The 26,105-nt window shown below is 40.5% G+C and overlaps 1 protein-coding gene and 1 non-coding gene across 2 annotated transcripts in view; both read left to right on the forward strand.

Moving 5' to 3' along the window:
- Positions 1 to 26,105, forward strand: part of Drosha (drosha ribonuclease III) — a 137,119-nt gene that overhangs the window by 10,374 nt on the left and 100,640 nt on the right. The window contains exons 5-10 of the mRNA XM_008835690.3: positions 2,924 to 3,016; positions 10,806 to 10,916; positions 11,131 to 11,362; positions 14,692 to 14,833; positions 17,111 to 17,265; positions 22,924 to 23,004. Coding sequence (XP_008833912.1) covers positions 2,924 to 3,016; positions 10,806 to 10,916; positions 11,131 to 11,362; positions 14,692 to 14,833; positions 17,111 to 17,265; positions 22,924 to 23,004 — 814 coding nt within the window. The remainder of the gene's footprint in view (positions 1 to 2,923; positions 3,017 to 10,805; positions 10,917 to 11,130; positions 11,363 to 14,691; positions 14,834 to 17,110; positions 17,266 to 22,923; positions 23,005 to 26,105) is intronic.
- On the forward strand, positions 8,660 to 8,768 carry LOC115070801. Its single transcript, XR_003849930.1, has one exon. It is a non-coding gene; the product is annotated as a U6 spliceosomal RNA (small nuclear RNA).

Consider the following 26,105-nt stretch of genomic DNA (forward strand, 5'->3'; position numbering starts at 1 on the left):
AAAAAAAAGGACTTAGCTTAAATGGATTCATAGTCCATTTATATCTGCTTAAGTATAATTTATATTTAAATTGGATTTTTGAATTCCTGTCTACTCAGAGGAAGCAATTGTCCTTAAAGGTTATTACCTACTGGCTAGATGTTAAACACACACACACACACACACACACACACACACACACATACATGCGCACGCGCGCGAGCGCACAAAACTTAGAAATTGTTTCCAATTTTAAATTTGGAAATAAAAACAGTTGTCATTGTAGCAGCTACATTATTACAAATTACATTATGTCTTTGTCATGTTGCACCATTCTCTTTATTCTGTAATTGAGATTACTACCTCAGCATAAACTGTGATTTTAGAAATATCTCAGATGGTACAGAGTTCTGAGCTTCAGCTGTTTTGTTTTGGACAGCTGGTCTGTATCTGAGGATTGTGTATATGTCAGAAACATTATTCGAAGAAATCTTTCTTGAGAATGGGATAATCTGTTTTTAAAAATTTTGGAATTTTTAAATAATTTTTTTGCTAATTTCATACAATGTATTTTGATCATATTTAGACCCCTTCTCCTTTCTGTACCCTCTTAGAGCCTCCCACTGGGTTTCATTTCCCACTCTGTCATATATGTTAAGGCCTAGTGAGCCAAGTTTGTGTTCCCAAATGTCCTTTGGTGTATATTCATTCACTGGAGCCTGGTTAACCTATCTAGTGTCACATCCTTAGAGAAAACCAACTCTCCTTCTGGTCATTGGTTGCCAATAGTTCCTCACCTAAGATTGGAGCTTCTTACCCATTTCTCCACTTTTATGCTGGGATTTTGTCCGGCTTGAGCTTGCATGGTCTTGTGCATGCTGTTGCCAATACTGTGAGTTCATATGAGTAACATTTCAGTTGTCTGGAAAACTCAGTTTCCTGTGGATTAGCCACTATCTCTGGCTCTTACAGTCTTTCTGTCTCCTCTTCTATAATGGTCCCTGAGCCTTGGGTTGCAGAAATTCGATAGGTGTCCTATTTAGGGACAAGCACTCTGCAGTCTCTTATTCTCTGCACTTGGCCAGTTGTAGCTTTCCGAGTTAATCACCATCTGTTGCATGAGGAAGCTTCGCTGGTGAGAGTTGAGAGATACATTAATATTCTTTCTTCCTGTTCCATATTCTTTTCTGTTCCATTATGTTCCCTGAGCCTCAGGGTTCAGGTTCCATTGTACATGTGTCACTGAGGAGTGGGTACCTCACAGACACTTATGCTCTGTGTGTGACCAGTTGTGGAACTCTGTAATAGTCTCCGTGTATTGCAAAAAGAAGCTTCTTTGATGAGTGGTGAGAGGCACACTTGTCTGTAAATATAGGGTACATATTTAGAATACAATAAAAAATTACATTTGTCTAGGAATGTGGCAAAACTAGGTTTTTTTCCCTAGGATTTATAGCCGTGTGTATTTGGCTGTGTGTCACACATGAGTTCCCCCCTACTGAGTGAGCCTTAAACCCAATTAAACAGAATGGAGTAATCTTTAAGTGAAAAAACATTTTGTGTCTTAATTTTTTTAAAAATATTTTATTTATTATTTTTATTTTATGTGTATGTGTGTATTGCCTGCATGTAGGTAAGGGCACCCGTGTCATGCAATACCCACAGAGGACAGAAGAGGCTGTCAGATCCCCTGGAACTGGAGTTATGAATCGTTGTTATCTGCCGTGTGGGTGCTGGGATTCAAACCCCAGTCTTCTGCGAGAACAGTCAGTGCTCTTAACCGCTGAGCCATCTCTCCAGCCCCTGTGTCTTAATTTCTAAGTGGTTGCTGAACTCCATTGGTTTTATAAGATTGTTGGTTTTTTTTTTTTTTTTTTTTTTTTTTTAAATCTGGAACTTGCTGTATAAATTAGGCTGGCCTTGAACTCACTGAGATCTGCCTGCTTCTGCCTCCCAGGTGCTGGGATAAAAGACATGTGCCACCATGTCTGACGCTGGTTCTATACGTTTTGATTTTCAGTGCATTGCCATTTCTTCCAGTTGGGTATAGGTTAGAGGATATTTTTGAGTTTGGACATTTTAGATACTTTTTATTGATCCCTGATCTGAAAATTCAAATGACTACATCATGCTCAAAAAGTTTTGGAATCAAGAGCATTTTAGATTTCAGATTTTCAATTAGAGGATACCTAGGTTATAAGGTTGGTAAATATTCTGAAATCTAAAGCTCCATAAAATGGGTGCTCAGCTACCTGGGTAGCATTGTTTTTTCATTCTTGGGGTGATTTCTTCCCATAGATTTGTGGTTGTGATGCAGATACACTAAATTTCAGCTTTTTGTTCTAGGTCTTCACTGTACTTATCAGACTCAGATGCTTTATGTTCCAGATTTACACTGGACAGCTTAAAAAAATCTCTCATTCCATCTTCACCCTAGGCAAACCTGTCTCTATTCTAGGTGAAAATAGCACTGTTAAGTAACAGTCTGTGGCAAGTTAGTGATAGCTTAGAACCCAGCCCTAGACTCCATAAGGGTTCAGAGCTCTTTCATTGTACAACTTGTTTTGGTCTTTAGTACAAAAGCTTTAATCTGTATCTAGTTGATAGAGTTTTCTAGAAACCAATAGGGAAGAGAGTCCTTTAAAGCTTTTCTGTAGGATTAGCTGATTAGATTTTGAGAGAAGATTTTGATAGAATTCCCATTATTGCTTAGTATCAGGTATGACTTCTCTTTTCAATCAGCAAAAACCGCCCACATTAGTTAGCTTCTATAGAGAAGCTTCTTTTCCCTCTAATAACAAGGAGGAATAAGGATGTTTCCTAGTAAGTAGTGCCGGAAGATTTCTCAGATGGTGGTTCATTTATTTAGAGGATAAAGTCAGTGAAGAGATGGTGTTTTTGAGTGTTTCTGTCGAAAACAGCTCTGTGTATTAATTCCTTTAAGAGAGCGGGAACGAGAGAGACACAGGCACCGGGACAGCCGAAGATCACCGTCTCTGGAAAGGTCCTACAAAAAAGAGTATAAGAGATCTGGAAGGTAAGCAGTTGCAGGATTATCTCCTGAAATTCAGACTTTGTGCTTATGCAGCTGTCAGCCACGTCCTCCGAGCTCAGTCTGGCAGGTGACCGAGAAAAGCTCAGGCGGCCGAGCACTGAAATTTGCTCTCCAGATAAATTGATTCTGTGGGAGGGAAATCTTGTAGCTTTCCTCAAATTAGAAATTATATAGGCCACTTTATCTGACTACAGTGTTATAAAATTGTAAGTGTATTCTAAAAACTGTAAATATGTTTTATCAAGTTTTAGAAATTCATTTTATACTCTTAAATTTATTTTATCAGGAAAGAACAAACTTTGCAATCACATTCTCTTAGAAGAATGGCATTAAGAATGCTGTAATACAAAACCAGCTCTATGCCTAGAGTAAAATTTGTGCATGGTCTTATATCTTGGTAACTCAGAGTAACTGGCATTCTGGAGTCTGACAGATTTGGGTTTGATTGTTAGTGTTCTCAGCTTTGTTATTGGGTAGAGTTATTCAACCTTTTGAAGCCTCAATTCTTTATCTGTAATATGAGTAGTCATATTTATTGATTGGTAAAGGGTCACTGAGATAATAATACACATTAAACACTTAGAACCAAGTATGTATAATTTTTGAGTACCTGACTTTAGAAGTTGGTAGAGTATAAGAAGAGCAGAAAAAGTGAGTGAGAAAAAGCTGAGTATTGTTTACAGCTGTAATCCCAGCACTTGGGAGTTGGAGGTAGGAGGATCACTTTGAGTTTGAGGCCAGCCTGGGCTACAGTAAGTAGTAAGTTTCAGGCTAGCCTGAGTTACAGAAAGAGACCCTGTCTCTAAAAGAAAAAAAAAAAGATTTAAATACAAAATAAGTTAGTGAAATTGAAATAAAACTATCACAATATAACTACATTAGTACACAGATGCAGAGTCTTTAAAGTGACAAATGAAGAAATGTGCATATCAGGAGTGACGCATTTTGTTACAGACATATAGATGACTAAAACATTATAAAATGAAATAAGGACAGACGAAATACTTGAATGTGATGGGTTGGATTCTAGGAAAACAAAATCACAGATTTCACGTGAGAAGCACAAAGCTGGGAGCTGGGAAGATGGCTTGTCAAGAGTACATACTGCTTCTGCAGAGAACCTGGGTTTGGTTTCCAGCTCCCATATGGGGGCTGACAACTGCCTGTAACTTTGGTTCCAGTGCTTCCAGTGCCTTCTTCTGGTCTCTTTGGGCACTGGGCATGCATGTAGCAAGCACTCACATAAACTGAAAATAAATCTTAAAGAAATGGGTTGGAGAGATGGCTCAGCATTTAAGAGCACTGGCTGCTCTTGCAGAAAACGTGGGTTCCGTTCCCAGCACCTGCACAGTGGCTAGCAACCCTTAGTAACTCCAGTTCCATGGGACTCAGTACCTTCTTCTGGCCTCCGCTGACATTGTATGACAAGGATGCACTTACACATATGCAGGGAAAGTACTCATAAAATAAAAGTAAATTAAGAAAAGGAACAGGAAGCTGTAATAGGGCAATAACTGAGAAAACAAAAAAGGTTTAATTTGTACAATGTCCCAAAAAGTTTTAAGGTGTTCTAGGACATTTGAAGAAGGAAACTCAGCTTGTGGTTGTATAGCAGGAAAAGAAAGTTACAAGGTGGTTTCTCTTAGGAATAGGAAAACTGATTAGAATACTAGCAAACTATTTTCAATAGTGTGCTACAGTTATCAGTATAGTTTATTATAGGGTTACGTGGGTAGATAGGTTAGTATTAGAAAATCTATAATTCTGGGCTGGAGAGATGTCTCGGCAATTAAAAGCACTTTCTGCTCTTTCAGAAGACCTGGGTTCAGTAACCAGCACCCACATGAAGGCTAACAGCTGTTTTATAACTCCAGTTCAGGGGATCTGATTCCCTCTTCTGGCCTCTCTGGGCATTGCACACACTTGGTGCACTTATATACCTACAGGCAAAACCACTCATACATGATCTTAGCTCTTGACCTTCTCTGCTAGCTAAGTAAGAACAAGCCTATTCTTTTCATGTCAGCTCACCCTGGTCCTTGGCCCTCTTCTACTGAGGTTGCCTGAGAGTACCTGACTAGCCAGGATGGAGACTACTACAGAGTTCCATAACTGGTCAGTCGCAGAGAATAAGTGCCCATGAGACACTTAACCCTAAGTGACACACTTTCAATGCAACCTTTACACATAAATGCATCTCTCAGCTCTCACCGCTGAGAAATTTCCTTATTTAGCAGATGGTGATTAACCCACAATTGGCACATGTGCAGAGAACAAGAGGCTGCAGAGTTATCCCTGAGTAGGACACCTATTTTAAACCTTTGCCTCCCCCAGCTCAGGGATCATAGCAGAAGGAGGTGGAAAGCTTGTAAGAGTCAAAGGAGGTGGATGACCACAAGGAAATACTTTCAGACACCTGGTTAGTTACACATATGAACTCAAAGCAATGGTGTGACTGCATGCAGAAGTCCTCTGCAAGCTCAAACCAAACAAAATCCCAGCATGGACATTAGGAGGTGGATAAGAAATCCCAATCCAGCCTAAGGAACTTTTGGCGTTTGATGGGTGCTAGATGGGGGAGAGACAGTATCTTATAGAGATGGGACTGTTGGTGGGGCCAGTGGATGGACCCACACTGAAGGACATTTGGGGACACAAATCAGACTCTATAGGCTGTATCATATATATGTACATTAAACTTGGTGGGGGGCAGTGGGTAGGAGGTGCGGATAGTAGGGGAGGGGATCTAAATACCATCAAACTATATTGTATGAAAATCATAAAAACTCAATTAAAAATGGAAAAATGTAAATTAAAAAATTTTAAATATTTTATTATTATTTTATATGTATTGCCTGCATGTGTGGAAGTGCACCTGTGTCATGCAGTGCCCATGGAGGTCAGAAGAAGGTGTCAGATCCCCAGGAACTGGAGCTACTAATGTTTGTTAGCTGCCATGTAGGTGCTGGGAATTGAACCTGGGTCCTCTGCAAGAGCAGCCAGTGCTCTTAACTGCTGAGCCATCTCTCCAGCTCCTCAATAAAAACCTTTTAAAAAATGAAAAAAAAGACTCACAAAATAAAAACAAATCAAAAAACAAACCCAAAACTGTACATGTTTGAGTTAAAAAATCGATTTGATTATGTCAGTATTTTCCTACTAAGTATTTAAAATAAAGCCAGTATTCACTTATGAGTAAAAACTTTAGGAATAAAAGACTTTACTTCTGTATTGATAAATACTACCCCTTGACGAACATGATTTATAGTATCTGAAAAAAGCCACGTTTAATGTTGAAACCCCAAGGCCTTCCCGTGCAAATCAGAACAAAGACAAGGACGTCCTCTTGACACCAAACAGCAGATTAAAAGCAGCATCCTTGTGTGCGCCAGGTATTGTGCTAGTATGAAAGTTACACTCATTTCCATTTTATAGGTGGAAAAAAAGAGTCAGGGCTTTTGATGGGAGCAGTGCCATGTTATTCTGGAACCCAACAGTGAAATACCTGGTGTAGAGTAGATCTAGAAGATTTTTACTGATACATGAAAGAATGAAGTGGGTAATGAGAACTGTAGGGGAGGAAGTAGAGCATGTTTGCTGGCCTCAATGTAGAGAAATGTTCTAAGAGGGTCAACCCTGGGTGTCAGGAAATGAGCTTTGAAAGCTTCTTTATTAATCTTCGAGAGACGTCATGACCTGGCTCATGGCAGTGACTGTGGTAATAGGGTAGGAATGTGTAATTAAGATATGTATGAGATGATCAGTAGGACTTGATAACTGGTCAGATGCAGTAGGGGCAGGGGGAGAAGGGCCCAGTCATGATCCTGAGATCGGGTATTCTAGTTGTGGGTGGGGTACACTAGAAAGGCAAGGATGAGTTCAGCTTGGGCTTTTGTGAATCTGTGAGATAACCAAATGCTGTTGTTCTGATGGCTATTCAGGTATAGACTTCAGAAAGAGATCCTAGTATGGAATGCCAAATGCTAAATGCCATGGGTTAGCTGAGAGTGACCAGGAAGAGAAGAGCCCGGAGGAACAGAGGAGATGGGGAAAGCCCGGATGCTGTGTGGTAGACATCGCTGAGGGCCTATTTGAGTTGTGATTTTAAACTGTAGTGATGGGATGTCTTCATAGTGACCTCTCTAGTGGTAGCAGAGTGAAAATGGAAGAGGCATATGTTGTAAAGGAGGAAAAGTGATCAGTTTGTAGTAGAGCTTGTTAAGATGAAACTGTAGAGTTTTGATTTTGAGTGCCTGAGACCAAAAATAGATATTTTGTATGTTTTGAAATTCCTCTCTCAAAGTGTCAAAAAAAAAAAAAAAAACAATCAGAAAATGAATACCAGTTGACATTGTTTACAAAGACAAACTTGACCATCTGTGATGCTGAAAGGGGATGGATTGGGGATGCCCTTTGCCTGTGTTTCTTGATACCGGTAATGATGTTAGTTAAATTTTTGGTGAGATTTTAAAGAAGCATGTCAAAATATTTGTATCAACTATATTAGCATTTAACTACCACTTTTCAGCTCTTTAACATTGGGTGGGTTACGGATTCTGTTTCCTTCTCTGTAAGGTATGTTAATATCTGCCGCATAGCGTGTTTATGTGTAAGGATTGAATGTGAAAATGTCAGTAACGTGCTTAGGGGATGTTAGATTTATAATAAGCACTAAACAAACAAAAAGTACCTTGGAGCTAAGAGTGGCCACCAGCAGTATTTCAATATTAATAGTGTGCCCAAATACCAAGAATACCTACTTACAGAATGTAATGGAAAAGGCAGAGTGGATTGACTGCCACACTTTAAGATAAAACATCTTATAACAAGCTTAGAAAAAAAAAAATAGGACCAGTGGTAAGAAAACTGTAAGCTGTAGCTAAGGATAGAGAAGGTAAAGTGAGCTGACATCTTTTCATAATCCTGTAGTAGAATCCATGATGCAAAAACAACTTTCTTCAAAATAATTCTCATTTTAAGTGTAACCAGTTGAAGATTTTAGGACTTCACAATGATTGTAAATTTTTCTTTGGAGTAGAAGCTAGGATAATGAAAAAAATAACGCAGCAATGCTTTAGTAGTATTAAATGTTCAGAAAATACATAATTTAAAATTTCATTGTGGGTGTGAATATATCAGTGAAGCAAATGTTGAGCATAATTCAAGTATATCTAATAAAAAAGTGTAAGGTTACATCAAATACTAATACAGGTGTTTTAGAAACCTGCAGTTGGCAGGCCAATTAGAGGACAAAACTAATTAGATTTCTGCTTTATATCTTGGAGAGGCAGAGTAAAAACATTAATGGAAAATAAGAAAACAGGAAATACTTAACTTTCAGCATTTCTTGGGAGGAACTTTCTAAGCAAAATAGGAAGCATAAATAGGGAAGATCTGTACATTTGACTTTAACCTATAATAAATTAATTGTTTTAAAAGGAGAACAAAAAGCTAGAAAAGTTTATAGAACTTATGACAGAAAATAGAAAATTATCATAATTAAAAATTCTTCCAGTGAAGTGAAAAAACTATTATTGTAATTTGAAAAATATTGGCATCGCATGTGACCAGAATATTCACAAAAGTCACATGAAATATAGTCATTTCATCAGCAGTAGAAATTGTGTGCTCACTTCAGTAGCACATTTACCAAAAAATTGAAATGGTATGGAGAAAATTACTGTGGCCTCTGTACAAGGATGACAGGCAAATTCATGAAGCATTCCATTTTTTTTATAATAGGATGAGTGAGAGTAATCTGAATATTACATGCTTGTATGAGATTGTCAAAGAACAATTTATTAATAAAAAATTACGATCTACGTTCCTTTTTCCATCAGAAGGCAAAGATGTAAAAGAATCGTTTTGATAAGATGTGTGGAAATGGAAACTTGACATGTGTTTTTGATGGATATTTAAACTGGTACTACATGTCTGGAGAGAGGTCTTTTGAAAAAATAGACACACTTTGGGAATTGACCTGACAGATGTGCAAAGAACATAACTGTGTTCATGACAGTGTTCACAGTAGGGGAAAATGCTGGCTTAAATGACTGGCATTGGATTTGTTAAGCTATAGTGTACACAGGTAGGAGAGCAGCAAGCTATGGTGGTGACATGTGCCTGTAATCCCAGTACTTGGGAGGGGAGCAGGAGGAGCAGGACTTCAACAGCAGTCTCAGCTGCAAAGTCAGCTTGAGGTCAGCCTGGGCACCGTGAGACCCTGCCTCAAAAAAAGCCCCCAAAACTCAAAGCCAAAAGAACCCATGAAAAATGGTTCAGATATAGGTGTATTAAAATAAAGACAGCTGGGCTTGCTGGCGCATGCCTTTAATCCCGGCACTTGGGAAGCAGAGGCAGGCAGACCTCTAAGTTTGAGGCCAGCCTGATCTATATAGTGAATTCCAGGCTGGCCAGGGCTATATAGTGAGGCCCTGTCTCAAAAACAACAATAACGAAACACAACAAAAAAGGGAATATATTCTGATTTATTGTTGAATATGAATGGCAGTCTGTAGAATTCATTTGTTGCTTTTGAAATGTGTATATATACACATATGCTTGAAAAATTTATGAAATACAGTTGTTGTCTATGAGTGATGTTTTAGAATTTTTTTTAAACCTATGCTTTATTTTTCTTTGCTTTTTGTTTTGTTGTTGTTCTTCAGAGAGGGTTTTACTATGTAGCCCTGACTGACCTAAAACTTGCTACATAGAGGAGGCTGGCCTCAAATTTGCAGCAGACCTCCTGTCTCTGTTTCTGAGTGCTGTGATTATAGTATATACTACCAAACCCGGGTTATACTTTCTCTTTCTGCAGTGAACACACTGTTTATTTGTGGGTGGGTGGGTGTACGTGCACACATGCATGTGCCATCGTGCATGTATGGAGGTCAGAGAACAGTTTTCTGGAGTTGGTTTTCTCCTTCTACTATGTAGGTTTTAGGAATCAAACTGAGGTCATCAGACTTGGCAGCAAGTGCCTTTACTCACTGAGCCATCTTACCAGCCCCATACATTTTATTTTGACTAGAATTTTTTGTTTTCTGGTAACAAAACTAGTGATGCATGTTGTAATACATGTTTTTAGAAGTTATAGAAGTTATCGATTTGCATGATCTTTCTGTTCCCTCCAAGAATACACAGGGAGAGCGAGAGAGAGAGACTTTCTCTGTTATACAGTTAGGAGCTAGTGGTAGTGTTAATGAGAAAAAAATTTTTTTGAGACAGGGTCTCAACTCTGTAGTTCAGGTAGCCTGTAACTTACTGTGTGGTCAGGCAGTCTTTGAACTCCCCAGTCTTCCTGCTTCAGCCCAGCAAGTGCTAAGATTATAGACATGAGCCACCAGGCCTGGCTCCAAATAATTTTTTTGACTTTGAGCCAGAGGTAAACTTTCTTTGGGTAGTAACTTTACCAGTGGAACAACAGGGACTTCCTCCTGATTTAATAAAGCAATAATTCTTCCTAGCTGCCTTTTTAAAAGAAAGCTCTTAGGTTTTCTCTAAATTTCTTGGGCTTAAATTAGAATCTATGCTGTAGCTTTTTTCTTCCAACTTTATCCATAGGATGAGTCTTTATGTATTGTAAGCCCCAGGGATTTGAGGAGGCATAGTAGATTTTTTATCCTTAGTTAGCCAAAGTTGTAATACCAAAGTCTGGATTTCCAGAGAAATGGTTAGGAATGCTAGTATTGATTTCCTCAGATTATAGTTCTTAGGCTCAATTCATAGCCAAGTAGATCAATATTTTCTAAGTATCTTTTTCTTCTAGGAGTTATGGTTTGCCAGTTGTTCCTGAACCTGCTGGATGCACACCAGAATTACCTGGGGAGATTATTAAAAATACAGATTCTTGGGCCCCATCCCCGGAGATTATGAATCAGTAAGTAGATCTGGGGTAGGGCCTGGGAATTTGTATTTTTAAACAAGTAAACCAGGTGATTCTGATGCTGCCACACTGGCGTTTGGGAATCACTGGTTTAGTGAAAGTCAGTGTGGCACATTAGTATGGCATTTGTATTTAAGTGGAAAATGCACCAGGTAACTTTGATAGTAGAGGAGTATTTTTAGTAACTAACCTTTGCCTCCTTTTGAAGTCACTCCCCAAGCAGGGAGAAGAAGAGAGCTCGCTGGGAGGAGGAAAAAGACAGATGGAGTGATAGCCAGAGCTCTGGCAAAGAGAAGAATTATACTTCCATCAAAGAAAAAGAGCCAGAGGAGATACCACCTGACAAAAACGAGGAGGAGGAGGAAGAACTTCTTAAGCCTGTGTGGATTCGATGTACCCATTCAGAAAGTTACTACTCCAGCGACCCCATGGATCAGGTGGTAGGTCTGAAGTAGGGAGGGATTTCTTCACCTCAGCACTGTTGGCATTTTGGGCCATATCATTCTTTGTGGGAATTGCCTGTATATTATAGGATATTAAGCAGTACCTGTAGGCTTTCCCCATTAGATGACATTAGCACTCCTCCCTAATGCTAAGAACCAAAAATGTCTTCACATATTGCCACATATCCCCTGAGGGGCAAAAATCACCTGCTAATTAGAAGTGCTACTATAGAGAAAAGATAAGGCAGAGGCAGGCAGATCTCTGTGAGTTCAAGGCCAGCCTGGTCTACATAGTGAGTTCCAGGACAGCTTAGGCTACAAGGAGACCCTGTCTCAAAAAAAAATCAAAGGCCAAGAGTATAGTAGCTAAAATAAATATTCTGTGTTCTTTGACACCAGTAGTCTTCATACTGGTACTTTCATGACCTCCAACCTGTAGCTAGTTTATGTAATTTATGGCATATACATATGTATATATTTTTCTCCCCAAATGGGAAATGTTGAAGGATTTGTGCTTCATACTAAAGTATGTCCTTGACTAAAAACTTACCAGTCCTACCAAGTTTCACTGTGTCTTGGTTAATAAGGGTGGAATATGGGTTGTGTCTTCTTGTAATGGCATAGTTGATTGAGAGCAGTGGCTTGTTGTCACTGCCCAGCATCCCTAGCGAGGATCATACAACATATTATTAATTTGAGAAACAATCAAAACCCCAAAATTGAAGTAACTTGCAAAAAAAAATTAGTTTGTATGTGTTTTGGGGGTGGAGTGTGATTCTTTGTGTCTGTGTGTGTGTGTCTGTGTGTGTAGGTCAGAGGAAAACTTGTGGGAGTTGGTTCTACCCTGTGGGATTAAATTTGGATTGTCAGGCTTAGTGGCAAGTGCCTTTACCTGCTAAGCATTCTTATTAGTCAGTTTCTACAGAATGTGTTACTTTTGGATCATCAGTAGCTTCTGTTGGGACCCTTAATATGTAGAGAACTTAAACAAGATTTCCTTGTCTTTGGAAGAAAAAGATTTGAGGAATCCATAATAGGGGTATGATACTTGATAAGCTGGAAGAGGCTTTTCTGTCAGATAATTTATGGGATAGAGTGAAGGGAAAGCTCATGTGTTGAACACTTTTATAGTACCAGCATTTTATTCTATGTTTCTTCTATTATTTTAGTTAATCTTCACAAAATTCCTGGTAGGATGTCAGTATCCTGCCAGTTAGGCATGCTTCTATAAGAAATAATACTAAAAGCTACTTAAATGAGTTGGGTTTAGTTTTCTTAGAACAAGATATGTAGAGGGAGGCTGTCCTAATTTGTTTCTCCATTGCTGTGACAAAATACTCTGACTAGTACTAACTTGGGGAGGAAAGGGTTTATTTTATCTTACATCTCCCATGTCACAGTTCATCAGGGAGCCCAAGGTAGGAACGCAGGGCAGGAACCTGGAGGCAGGAACTGGAGCACAGGCCATGGAGGAACACTGCTTACTGGCTTGCTTCCCTGGCCCCTGCTCAGCCTGCTTTCTTATGCAACATAGGCCCACCTGCCCAGGGGTAGCATTACCCACAGTGGGTTGGGCCCTCACATCACTCAGCAATGAAGAAGATGCCCCACAGACATGGCCACAGGCCAGTCCAAGAGGCAGTTTCCCAGTTGAGGCTCCCTCAACCCAGGTGTGTCAAGTTGACACTAAAGCTATACAGCACACAGGCCATGGCCAGAGTTTGCTCAGTGGCTCAGGGATGGTGGTCTGATGTCAAGCATCCTCCACACAGTTGCAGGATGTTGCAGTACTTTTAGGCATCATGTTCTTATACACCTGTGTCTGCACACAGGACGCAGAGGGCATGCATCTTGTCAAGCTTTTCCTTTATCCTTCGCCAGAGCTGTCTCACTCATCTCCTGGGATTTTGGTTTCCATTACTGTCATAACAAAGCTTTATAAGCTCTGTGGTTTAAAACAGCATGCATTTATCATTTCACAATTCCACAGGTCAGAAGTTCGGCTGAATCTTACTGGCTAAATTAGGGTGTCAGAAGGGTTATGTTCCTTTCAGGAGCTCTAGAGAAAAATCTTTCCTTGTTCATGAAATTGTTGGCAGTTCTCTTCTTACCTGCATCCCCTTGTTTGTGGATTCCTTCCTGTCTACAAAGCCACAAACAAGGTGAAAACTTGATTCCACCTTGTGCCTTGAAGCCTTTGTCTTGTTCCTCTGTTTGACCTTTGTTGGCCAGGGTTCTCCACTGTTACTTGATCCACCCATGTAACCCAGGTTGATTTCTCCATCCCAAATTTTATGACGTTAATCTTAAGTCCTTTCTTTCTGCTGTGTAAGGTGACATTTAGTTTCTGGGGATTAGGATGCTTACATCTTTGAGAAGAGGTTAGTGGTGACCTTTCCTCAGATCTGTGCTTCTTTATTTAGAATCTGAATAAAATCATGGTCCTCCTTGCTGGGAAGAATGGCTACTGTAGGTATTATTATTGTTGTTGTTACTGTTTTTGAGACAGCATGTCACTGTGTAGCTCAGGCTGGCCTGAAATTTTCAGCCATCCTTTTGCCTCAGCCTCCTGAGTGCTGGGATTAAAGGTGTGTGTCACCGTGCCTGGCTCAGGTATAAACATGCCGACCCTAACATCCAGAGACTTTAAGTGGGCACAGCTGCCTTTTTCTTATACTATTCTAAGCATGTTATTAGATAGGAAGCTGAGAAGTCCTCTAGTCTAGTACCTGCCTTTGAGTTTTGTCATCTGTGGCACAAAGAAGGTATAAGAATGTCAGCTGTCATGGCAGAGAATGTTTTAGGAATGAAGAGGGCCTAAAGAAAAGCAATTTCTTACTTCTCTGGGTAGCAGATCACCATGATTTGCTTTAATTTTATTTTTACATATGAAAGATCTGTTTCTTATATTTTGAGGAAACAAGAGTCTGGGCATTTAAGGTGATTTTCATTCTGGAAAGTGGGCAGAAGTGGAGAACTTTCTGTAGGGATGTGTTGTTAGATTCTCTGTGCTTATTGGGTGTGCTTGTGGGGGGGTTGGGGTGGTATACACTATTTCTTTTTGCTTCAAAGGTCATAATATTTTTTAATGTCTTATTTAATGGGCATAGGTGAACAGTTTCCATGCTGCTTAATCTTGGCAAAGGGCATTTACCTGATCTACCAGGCATACAAGTCTGTGTTTGATTCAAAGGATCACTATCAGCATTGGGAATTTCACTTTTCAATATTCACTAAATTGGGGGTTGAAAAATCGCATCTTGTTAAAAATTCTTGGTATGGTGATTATTAATATAGCTTCTCATACTGATCCTTTGTTTTGAAAGGGAGATTCTACTGTAGTTGGAACAAGTAGGCTCCGTGATTTATATGACAAATTTGAAGAAGAGTTGGGGAACAGGCAAGAAAAGGCCAAAGCCGCTAGGCCTCCATGGGAACCTCCGAAGACAAAGCTGGATGAAGATTTAGGTGAGTGGAGAGCCACTGGACCAAGACTACTCGTCATTACTGCTTATTCCTGGCCTTTTGGAAAATGCCCTTCAGAGTCCCAAACTGAAATCTTTTTCACTTTTCCTTCCTTAGCTGTAGTCAGCAAGAATACCTAACAGTGGAATCTCCCTCTTTTTTTAACTTATTTTCTCAGTTACGTTCAGCAGACTAGATAAGATTTTATAAGGTGTGCTAACATGGGTATCTTGCAGAGTTATTCTAGACTTATAATCAGAAAGGACAATAGACCAGTGTCCCTCTTAAAGCAGGAGCCTGTGCCTTAAGCCCTTGAAGACAGGCAAGTGGCTCCTCTCAGTTCTTCATTGCTAGATGCTTTTGGGCTGATGAAGAGACAACTGTCATGACCCACTGCTGTGTGAAGGCTTCTCCCTAGTCATAGATTTTTCATATAGTGGTTTGTTTTCAAGTATATGTTCTGAGGTTTTAAGTAGATGCTGAAATTCTCTAGCACCTGTGGTTTTATGAGACAAACTCTTACTCCATAGCTCAGGCTATCCTGACCTTACTGGCTTGCCCAGACTGGTTTGAACTCACGGTGATCCTCCTGTTTCAGCTTCCAGAGTGCTGGGATTACAGGCATAAGGTGCAAGGGTTGCTGATAGTAAGATCTTTGAGGATGGAAATGCTTGTTGACGCTTGTGTTCTTTGCCAACAGAATGCTATGCACAGACTCCACTGATCCTAGTCAAAAGGTGGAATATTGATCACAGATGAGGCATTCAATATGCTGTTGCCTGTTCTCTATGGCTCTCTCCTACTCATACCTGTTTTGTTTCAAAAGCACCAGCTCAGAAGTCAAATGGCCTGGCTTGGAGTCCCTGTTCTACTTACTTGATAAGGGGCTTTTGAAAAAAAACTTTGAGCTTGGGGTTTAGTCTCTGTGTCTCAGTTTTCCCACTGTAAAATGTTGCGATGTTGGATTTTACTATGATGCTACTTGGGTTAAGATTAATTTCTCAAAAGATCAGTCTAACTTCTTTTACAAATTGTGATAAAATACGACATGGGATTTACCATCATAAGCATTTCAACCATCTAGTTCAGTCATATTAAGTACATGTGCTTTGCTAGCAACCAGTTTTCAGAATTTTCTTCTTCTTGCCAAACTTGTACCCATTAGGCAGCAATCCAGAAAGCCCCTTTCCCTTCCTCAAGTCCTTTCAACTGCCTCCACTTTCTCTCTGAATTTGGTGACCAAGTATTTCGCATAAGTGGAATCACACAGTATTTCTTTTCTTTTCTGTCTTTTTGAGACAGGGTCTCCCTGTAGCCCCAGCTGACCTGGAACTTGCTATGTAGACTAGGCTGGCCTCCAACTCACAGAGATCTGCCTGCCTCTGCCTCCCAAGTGCTGGGATTAAAGGTGTGCACCACCACACCCGGCAGTATTTCTTATTTTATACAGCATAATTCTCTGTTTTCATGCAGTCACTTTCTAGGACTAAAATCTTTCTGGTTTTTTGTTTTAAGATAGGGTCTTACATAGTTCAGGCTGACCTTGAACTCAGTATGTAGCTGAGGATGGCCTTGAACTGATCCTCTTGCCTCTACCTCCCTAGTAATGGGGTTACAAGTTTCTGCCATCATACTCAACAAGTACTAACATCTTTTATTGCTACTGTTGAATGGAAAAAATGTAAGATCTTTAGTGTTTCGTTCACACAGGGCCTAGAGTCTGGCATTTGCAGTGCTTTTCCTCCCTCACCTCCCAGAGTGCTCTGTGAGGCTGTTGCCACCCCCAGATTCTACCCTCATCCTGTCTCCATGCCTAACCTCCATGGTCCCTCTTCATTCTTTCTCTCCCTTCCTCATCAGTCCCCTCCTCCTCTGTCCAGTGGCTCAGTTGGAAGTGCCTTTTCTATGAAATTGTCACTGACCTTTCTGGATCATAGGGGACTGGCTCTTTTCTGGATTGATAGCATTTTTAAAGAATGACATCACTGTAACTGTGTTGTTTTTTAATCTGACAATGTTCATTAGGTATCATTTTATTTCTAAAAATCTACATTTTCCTTGTTTCCCCAGATAGAATATAACTTAGCATTATGAACAATATGCCTTTTGTGGCATTGTTTAGTGTGTTTAATGTAGGGAAGCCCCTTGAAAATTTACTAAAAGAGTAAACAACTATTCTAGCTGTCCTTTTACCTTTAGAGGTTTAGGGCATTTGAAAGTCTTTGCAAAACCATTTAGTTAATTTCATGAACTTGTGTGTTTTTTCTTCCCTTTCATTAGAGAGTTCCAGTGAATCTGAATGCGAGTCTGATGAGGATAGCACCTGTTCTAGCAGCTCGGACTCGGAGGTTTTTGATGTTATTGCAGAGATTAAACGCAAAAAGGCTCACCCTGACCGACTTCATGATGAACTTTGGTACAACGACCCGGGCCAGGTGCGAGTGTTTTATGCTCTTGCTATGAAGGTTGCAAGCCCACACATCACATTTACGACTCTGGGTTCAGAAGATGCATGTTGGCTGGTATTGAAATGGAATTTTACTCCCAGGGTTGTGAGTCATTTTTCAGAGCTTATTTCCTTTCAGGTTTGGAGTTCAGTTCCAAAGCTTAAGCACCAGAACAACTGTTGTTGAATCATAGTTGACATTTGTAAATTCCTTGTTGGGAGCAGGTTAGCAGTGCTGCTTCATTAAGCTTGGAATAGAAGGAAGGAGATGAATGGCAGGGAGAAAGGAACCTGTAGGTCTTTTTAAAAGCAGTTCACTTGGAAGGAATCTTGCTACAAAATAGTAAACAGTATAGTTCTATAAAATTTCATTTGTTTTTTAGTTGGTAACTGTCATGAGTTTTTGTGAATTCCTTTCCTTGTTAAGAACACGAGCTAATGACATACCTGGGCCATTAAACATTTTTGATTTTCATTTTGAGGTAATGTGCGATAGAAATTATATATAAATATGTATTTATGGTTGAGACAGGATCTCACTATGTAGTTTTAGGGCTGGCTTCAAATTCAGGAACTTTCTGCTGCAGCCTCTTAAGTAGTGGGTTATGTCACACAGTGTCTGGCTCTAAAATGGTATCTTGCTCAGATTTATATCATACAAATACACGGTCCAGACAAAAATAGTATCTGTTATGAATGTGAAATTATTAATAATAAAGCATATGCCTACTTATTTTTGTAATTTGCCATTTATGTGTTGTGAAAAGTTTATATCATTCTGTATTAATTAGAATGATCTTCTGATTCTTGTTATTTTTTATTTTTATTTTGTGTATATGAGTGCGTTGCTTGCATGTGTAAAAGTGCACCCATATCATGCAGTGCCCCTGGAGGTCAGAAGAGGGTGTTGGGTTCCCTGGAACTGGAGTTATGGACAGTTGTTGACTGCCATGTGCTGGGAATTGAACCTGGGTCCTCTGCAAGAGCAGTCAGTGAGGCCCTTAACCACTGACCCATCTCTCCAGCCTGATAATAGTTATTTTTAAAAGTGTTTTTTTTGGCCGGGCATGGTGGCACATGCCTTTAATCCCGGGAGGCAGAGGCAGGCAGATCCTCTGTGAGTTCAAGGCCAGCCTGATCTGCAGAGTGAATTCCAGGCAGCTGGAGCTATAGGGAGACCCTGTCTCAAAAAGAGAAAAAAAAAAGTTTTTTTTTTTTTCTGGGTGTGGTGGTACTCATCTTTAATTCCAGTACTCAGAAGATCTCTATGAGTTTGAGGCTAGCCTAGTGTCCTAGTTTGTTTCTTCATTGCTGTGACAAAACACTCTGACCGCTACCAACTTAGGGAAGAAAGGGTTTATTCAGCTTACATCTCCTAGGTCATAATTCATCAGGGAGCCCAAGGTAGGAACTCAGGGCAGGAACCTGAAAGCAGGAGCTGGAGCACAGGCCATGGAAGAATGCTGCTTACTGGTTTGCTCCCTTGGCCCCTGCTCAGCCTGCTTTCTTATGCTACACAGGCCCACCTGCCCAGGGGTGGCACCAGCCACAGTGGGCTGGGCCCTCCCACGTCACTCATCAAGAAGATGCCCTTCAGACATGGCCACAGGCCAGTCCAGTAGAGGCAATTCCCCAATTGAGGCTCCCTCAACCCAGGTGTGTCAAGTTGACACTAAAGCTATCCAGCACACCTAGTCTATATAGAGAGTTCTAGGCCTGCCCTACCCAGTGTGTCAAGTTGACACTAAAGCTATCCAGCACATCTAGTCTATATAGAGAGTTCTAGGCCTGCCAGTGCTACATAGTAAGACATTGTCTTTAAAAACAACAAAAACAATATTTTAAAAAATACTTAAAAAACAAAAAAGAAGTATTTTTGTTGTTGTTGATAGGATTACTATAATGGGAATGATGGACAAAAATGTATGTTATGGTGCCTTGGAATTGAGTAGAATATTTGCAAAATTGTCAATGCATTTTAAAACTCTTATTTCAAATATAGTCCAGGTTGACCTTGAACTTGTGACACTTTCTGCCTCTGCTTCTAGAGTGCTGGTATCACAATCATGTGCCATTACACCTAGCAATTTCTTTTTATTCGTTTTATGGGGTTGCATTTCATGTAATACAATTTAAACACAAGTTTATAATTCATTGTCATTTTTATTATATTTTTCAAGACTGTATACCGTCATTACAGTCTAATTTTGGAACATTTGTCTGCCCTAAAAGAAACATTTCCCCATATGTGTCTTTTTCATTGATTGTTGTTCTCTCTCAAGAAGGATCTTCCTTGGCTTCTGTGGGTTACTGTGCTGTAAAGTCAGCTTTGATGGACTTCTGTATTGTCTCGTGGTTCTGTTTCTTGTGTTTGGTTTTGTGTCTTCTGTATACTTGTAAAGGGCTGATCCAAGTGAGTGCACAGCCCCTGGTAAAGGCAACTGTGTAGGCTATTCGGTGTCTGCTTCCCTGGAGTTAGGATTGGCTCTAGGAGAGTGCTGTGCTTTTTGATGGAATGTTATTGTCTCTTATTTGCCAGCTGTTACTCTATATAATATCCTAACACAATTTTTTAGCTAGTAGTATTATTCCTCAGCTCTACCACCTGGAACTTTAGATTTCCCAAAAGGCTAAAGAAAGTTTAAGCTTTCACTTTACTATATCTTGCCAAAGTCTTACTGAGATATTTTCATTTATATTTTAATTGGGTACAATGAGTTACAAATCCCTAGAATTTTAAAGAAATATGTGTTGTGGCTAGAAAGATGACTCTGCAGTTGAAAGCACTTGCTGTTCTCGCAGAGAACCCAGGTTTTGTTCTTGGCACCCACATTGGGTGGCTTACAGCCACTTGTAGTTCTAGTTGTAGGGGCTCTGATACCTTCTTTTGGCCTCTGCCAATATGGACATTCCCCTCAGTATATAAAGGGGATTGGTTCCAGGGTATACACAGATGCCCAAATCCCCAAATGCTAGAGTCCTTTATGTAATATGGTGTATTTGCCTGTAACCTACACCTACCCTCTGTTATACTTTAAAACTCTAGATTGCTTATAATACTTAATATGGTATAAACACTACATCAGTAGTTGTTATACTATAATAGTTATGGAATGACAAGGAAAAAGAAATTATTCACATTCATTACATTTATACTGGGTAAACTCCTGAAACTGGCTTCTTTGTGTGACTGAGAGTGTGTGTGTGTGTGTATGCATGTGTCTATATGGCATGCTTGTGGAGGTCAGAGCACAAGCTTATGTGCTGATTCTCAGGTACCTTCCACCACCATTTGCAACCTTTTTTTAAATTTAAATTTTTTTTTTTTTTTTTTTTTTTTTTTTTGTCTTTTTGAGACAGGGTCTCCCTGTAGCCCCAGCTGTCCTGGAACTCACTATGTAGACCAGGCTGGCCTTGAACTCACAGAGATCTGCCTGCCTCTGCCTCCTGAGTGCTGAGATTAAAGGTGTGCGCCACCATACCTGGCCCTCTTTCTATTTTTTATTTTATGTGTATGAATGTTTTGTGTCTGCATGTATGTAAGTGCACCCATGTCATGCAATGTCCACAGAGGCTAGAGGAAGGCATTAAATTCCCTGGAATTGGAGTTACAGAGAGTTGTTAGCTTCTATATGGGTGCTGGGAATCAAACCTGGGTCCTCTACAAGAGCAGCCAGTGCTCTTAACCACTGAGCCATCTCTCCAGTCCCTACTGTCCACCTTTTGTTTAAAGTGTAGTCTCTTATTTTTTAAAAATATTTTTGTTATTTATTTTTATTTTTATTTTATTTTTGTCTTTTTTTTTTGAAACAGGGTCTCCTTGTAGCCCCAGCTGTCCTGGAACTCACTATGTAGACCAGGCTGGCCTTGAACTCACAAAGATCCACCTGCCTCTGCCTCCCAAGTGCTGGGATTAAAGGCATGTGCCACCATGCCCAGCTCTTTATTAGTTTTATTTTATGTGTATGAGTGTATTGCCTGCATGTATGTGAGTGCACACGTGTCGTGCGATGCCATGGAGGTCAGAAGAGGGCGTCAGATTCCCCAGGAACTGGAATTAAGGATGATTCTTAGCTGCCATGTGGGTGCTGGGAATTGAACTGAGGTCCTCTGCAAGAGTGGTCGGTGCTCTTAACTGCTGAGCCATCTCTCCAGCCCCTTTAAAAGTGTAGTCTCTTATTGATTTGGAATTTTGCTTTGTAGGCTCAGCTTTCAGGGATCTACCCCAGCTTTCAGGGATCTGCCCATTTCTTTTCCCCATCTTGTTATCACTGGGATACAGGCACACACCACCTTGCATAGCTTTTTGTGTGAGTTCTGGGACTTTAAACTTAGGTCTTGTGAGGCAAGCGCTTTAATGACTGAGTCATCTCCCTAGCACTGAAACTGACTGATTTTTATTTCAGCTCTTGTGTGGTCTCTGTTCTAGTTTGTTTCTCCATTGCTGTGACAAAACGCTCTGACCACTACTAACTTGGGAAGGAAAGGGTGTATTCAGCTTACATCTCCCAGGTCACAGGGAGCCCAAGGTAGGAAATCAGGGCAGGAGCAGGAGCACAGGTCATGGAGGAATGGTACTTACTGGCTTGCTCTCCTGGCCCTGCTCAGCCTGCTTTCTTATACAACATAGGCCCACCTGCCCAGGGTGGGCCCTTGCACATCACTCAATAATCAAGATGCCCCACAGACATGGCTATAGGCCAGTCCAATGGAGGCCATTCCTCAATTGAGGCTCCCTCTACCCAGGTGTGTCAAGTTGACAGTAAAGCTATCCACTACAGTCTCCTTACATATATGATCCATTCCATCTAATTGGGTCTCATGTACCTGAGCATAGCATGGGCTTCCTGCCTTCCCTTTTTCTCATGCATGCCAGCACCGTGTATGGAGTAGCCATCTTTTCTGTGCGCACTGCTTTTCACTTTCTTCTCTTTAAGCCTTTCCTAACCAACCATGGCAGCTCCAGTGGTAATCGTTTAGATGGATTTTCTTTTTCTTTTAAAGTAGTAAGCATATAATTTGTTCTCCTATTTAGAACAAGTGTTAACTTGAGATCATGGAGTGTGCTGTTTATCCCCTTATGCTTAATTTTTACTGTTCTGTCTGAGAAGCATTCAGCATTGTTCGCCTGTTGAGTAAAATGAATTAAGGTGAGTGAAAGATGTATTTTACCCTGCCTAGCACTGAGAATTTTTTTATTTTTTTTTAATTCTAGTAGGCATCTTTTTCCTCTCTGTTTCAGAGGCACTCTAATCTTCAGGTCACCTTTAAAGTACTCTGTGCCCAACTTTAGGATATGAAGTATGTTTGTGTGTATAAGAATCATTTTTTTCTGAAATAAAAAGAAGGAAAAAATGTCCTACAAAGAGGTAGGAGATGGGGGTGAGCAGTGTGCTGACACTGATATTTTCTGCTTGGCTGCACAGATAACTTGGGATTCCAATGCTGTTGTACAGTTTCCTTTTATCAGACATTATAGACAGTTTGCAGCTTTATTGGTTTTGGAACATCCGTTTAATCTTCTAACCGTGACAGCCTTCTCAGAGCCTCAGTACTCAATGGCAGTAAACCTCAGAGTTTCTGAGGCATCATCATGCCTGATGTGGATTTCCCCCAATAAAACTGAATTACATTCTGTTTCTGACAGATGAATGATGGACCACTTTGCAAATGCAGTGCAAAAGCGAGACGCACAGGAATTCGGCACAGCATTTATCCTGGAGAGGAGGTAACTGGCTTGGGTTATGATTTTTGCAAGCACTGAGGAGCCAGAAGTAAACAGATGCCATTATTATTCTTATCCCATTCCATAAAATAATGTTGTCAAAATAGTCTTTGCATATTCTTTGTTATAGGCTCTGTTATTGATAATTACAGAGGGAAAATACTTGACTTTGAGAGTAGACTGTGGAATGTCATCAGATTTGAAAGGCTCATTATTTAAATTAGGCAAGGTGTATTTGAAGTGTGTTATGTATTTTCAAACTGTATACATTGTAGTATTTTCCCCTGTTCATAAATGGTTATGACTTGCCCTGGGGGATGCTCTTATTCAAATTGTGAGGTTCACATTTTCTTCCCCTGGGGGACCTACCCAGTTTGCTACCTGGTGGTGCTTTCCTTCCACTGAAGCACTTGTTAGAATCTGTCTTTTTAGTTTGTTGTTTTCACCAACTGGGTATCCCATTCACTGTCCCCCAGTCCTGGCTTTTCACAGACTCTCTAAGCTTCATCAAGTGGGTAGGATATTTATATTGTAGAGTCATTTGTAACTACTCCTTTTTGATACTAATCAAAACTGTTCCTTCATTTTTTCCTTATCTTTGAGTTTCGTACACTGTTTTCATTAATCATAGGATTACCATTATGATTCAGCACGTTATACTTAAATGTAGACTATGTAAGTCCTTAATCTCTATTTAGAACTTGTTTGAAGCTCTTAGCTATAACTAAATGAAAGCTACAAGACTGCCTGATCATTTAAAATACTTGTCTTTAAAGGTCAGCAAGTGCAGGAAGGAATTTTGTCATCTGTGGGCATCTGTTCCATGTGCCTCAGGTTGGTACTCTGACCTGTTGATTAGGGATCCATGTCTATAACAGAAGAGAGAAGCAGGACTGAGCAGAGGGGCGGTTCAGCTGCTACATAGCCAGCCTGGCTTGTCAGAATTTTCTTTTGTTGGGCTGGAATGGCCTTCACACTTATATCCCTTTGTCTCCAGAGGAGTCTTTCTCAGAAAGGGTATGACTTTGGGAGAGGGCACTCTGTAGCTAAGGATGACCCCAGAGGAGCCATCTTGGTGAGCCAACAGCTGCAGGCTGTGTCCCTATAGCTGTGCAGTAGGCTCTTCCTGGAAAAGGAGACAGTGAGCAGTGGTATCAGCTGCATGCCTGTGGACTATATGCTACATGTTTGTTCTTGTATAGATAAAGGGACCCAGGTAATCAACTTACTGCCAATGGAGGTTGGTCTCCTCAGGAAGTATTGTCATTATTACCTGGCTAGCTGGATATTCAGTGGTGTCAGGTTAGTTTAGCTAGCTTAGTCTTACGAAATGGGGTCTGCACTATTGGGCTCACGAAGTCTCTGCTACTGTGACCACTTCATTCATGTGCCTATCCTGTCAATCTGGGATGGTCAACAGACAAGAGTGAGTGCCCTAGTCATTCTCTCTGCTTGCTGCTCTAGTGCTTCTTCTGTGGTGGCTGTTCTCTCATGTTCACCATAGTCATGTAGAAATCATTATACTCTTTCTCGTTAGCTCACTTACTAGTTTCTCATAAGACTCTCTTCATCCCTGATTTTCCCATCTTTCTTTCTGGACTGCTAACCAGCTGGTATGTCCACATGCTTCTATAGACAGTCCATATATATTCTCACTTCAAGGTACTGCTTTTTCCATACAAAGTGCCTGACCAGGACACTGCTGAAACTGTCCATTGGAGAGATTTTTTTTCCTTCATTGCTTCCTTTAAAAGCCATCTCCAGGCTGCCTGTAGTGAGCCAATTTTCTGTATGCATCCACTTTCCAACTGACTTATTCGCAAACCATGCCTAGGCTTTTCCCTCCATGTTTATCAATATATCCTTAGTTGTTGTAGAGGAAAGGAGGGTATATCTGTGCCATAGTGGTAAATAGCTAATGGGGATCTGGTTCACCTGTCCAGGCAACTTGTCTGTTAACAAGTGGTTAAGCTTGTTGAGACTGAGAGAATCTGGCTTATGATGGGCAGGTCTGGGCACGTGTTGATTTGATGTGGAAGGCCAGGCCTTCCATTCTTAGGTGGGCATGCTAGGGTGTTTTGTTTTTTTTTTTTTTTTTTTTTTTTCAAAGCATGTAATTTTTTACTGCAGATGACCTAGCCTTGGTCCAGAACCTCAGAGACCAGCACTGTGGTTCTCCCAGTGTGGTCTATCACAAATTCCTCTGTCATTCTTTCCTAGCCATGCTGTAGGATCTGCTGAATTGTGGGGTCACAGCATCAGGAGTGCTTGTGCTTAGCATGGAGCTGCTAAGGTCTTTCTTACTTTCTTACTTGGACCACTTGATTCTGGTAGACTTTTGTGCCACTGTGTACATGGGCTGGGTGTGGGTTCTGCTTTGTGAGTCTGAGGAGAACCTCCAGGTGTTGTGCTTTTTCTTTGTTGTAGGAGGTTGAAGATGGAGTAATATGTTTTCTTCTTTGGAGGGGATGACTTAGACATTCCCAGATCACTGGACTCTTGAACATTGTTGAACCTTTGTGGGTGTTTTCTTTCATTTTCTATAGTGCACATGGTCTGAGGAGCACAATATGACAGAGATAATGGAACAGTGTGACCTGCAGTATGCCTGGACAGTTGGAAGCCCTATAAATATTATGATAGATATAATATAGCCCTGGGGCAAAACCCTGAGTGTCAGAAGCGAGACATTCTGATCTTTATTTCTAATTGGGATAGAAATGAACACATTGACCAAATGAGTTGCTGCCTACTTTGTACCTGGTCATGTTAATCTCCTCTTGAGCCATAGTACCTTTTGCATAGCAGCTGTAGTCAGAGCAGCTATTTGGTGGAGTAGTCTATGCTCACCCTCCAGGATCCTTCAGGGACTCACTGATGAATTCAGCAGAATTATGATAGGTACCAGCACCCCTGTGTGCTTCAGATCCTTAGGGATGGCACTGATCTCCATTGTTCCTATAATGGAATATTGTTTTTGGTACTTGGGTTGGAAGGTGGTGAGTGGCTTCTGCATGGTCTTCCTATAATAATAGCTCTTTCTCCACATTAGGATTTGATGTGTCATCTGCCGAGCTATATCAGTTTGAATGCTATAGGCAAGA

Source organism: Nannospalax galili, unplaced genomic scaffold (assembly GCF_000622305.1).
Source record: "Nannospalax galili isolate Female #2095 unplaced genomic scaffold, S.galili_v1.0 scaffold150, whole genome shotgun sequence".
Classification (NCBI taxonomy): domain Eukaryota; kingdom Metazoa; phylum Chordata; class Mammalia; order Rodentia; family Spalacidae; genus Nannospalax; species Nannospalax galili.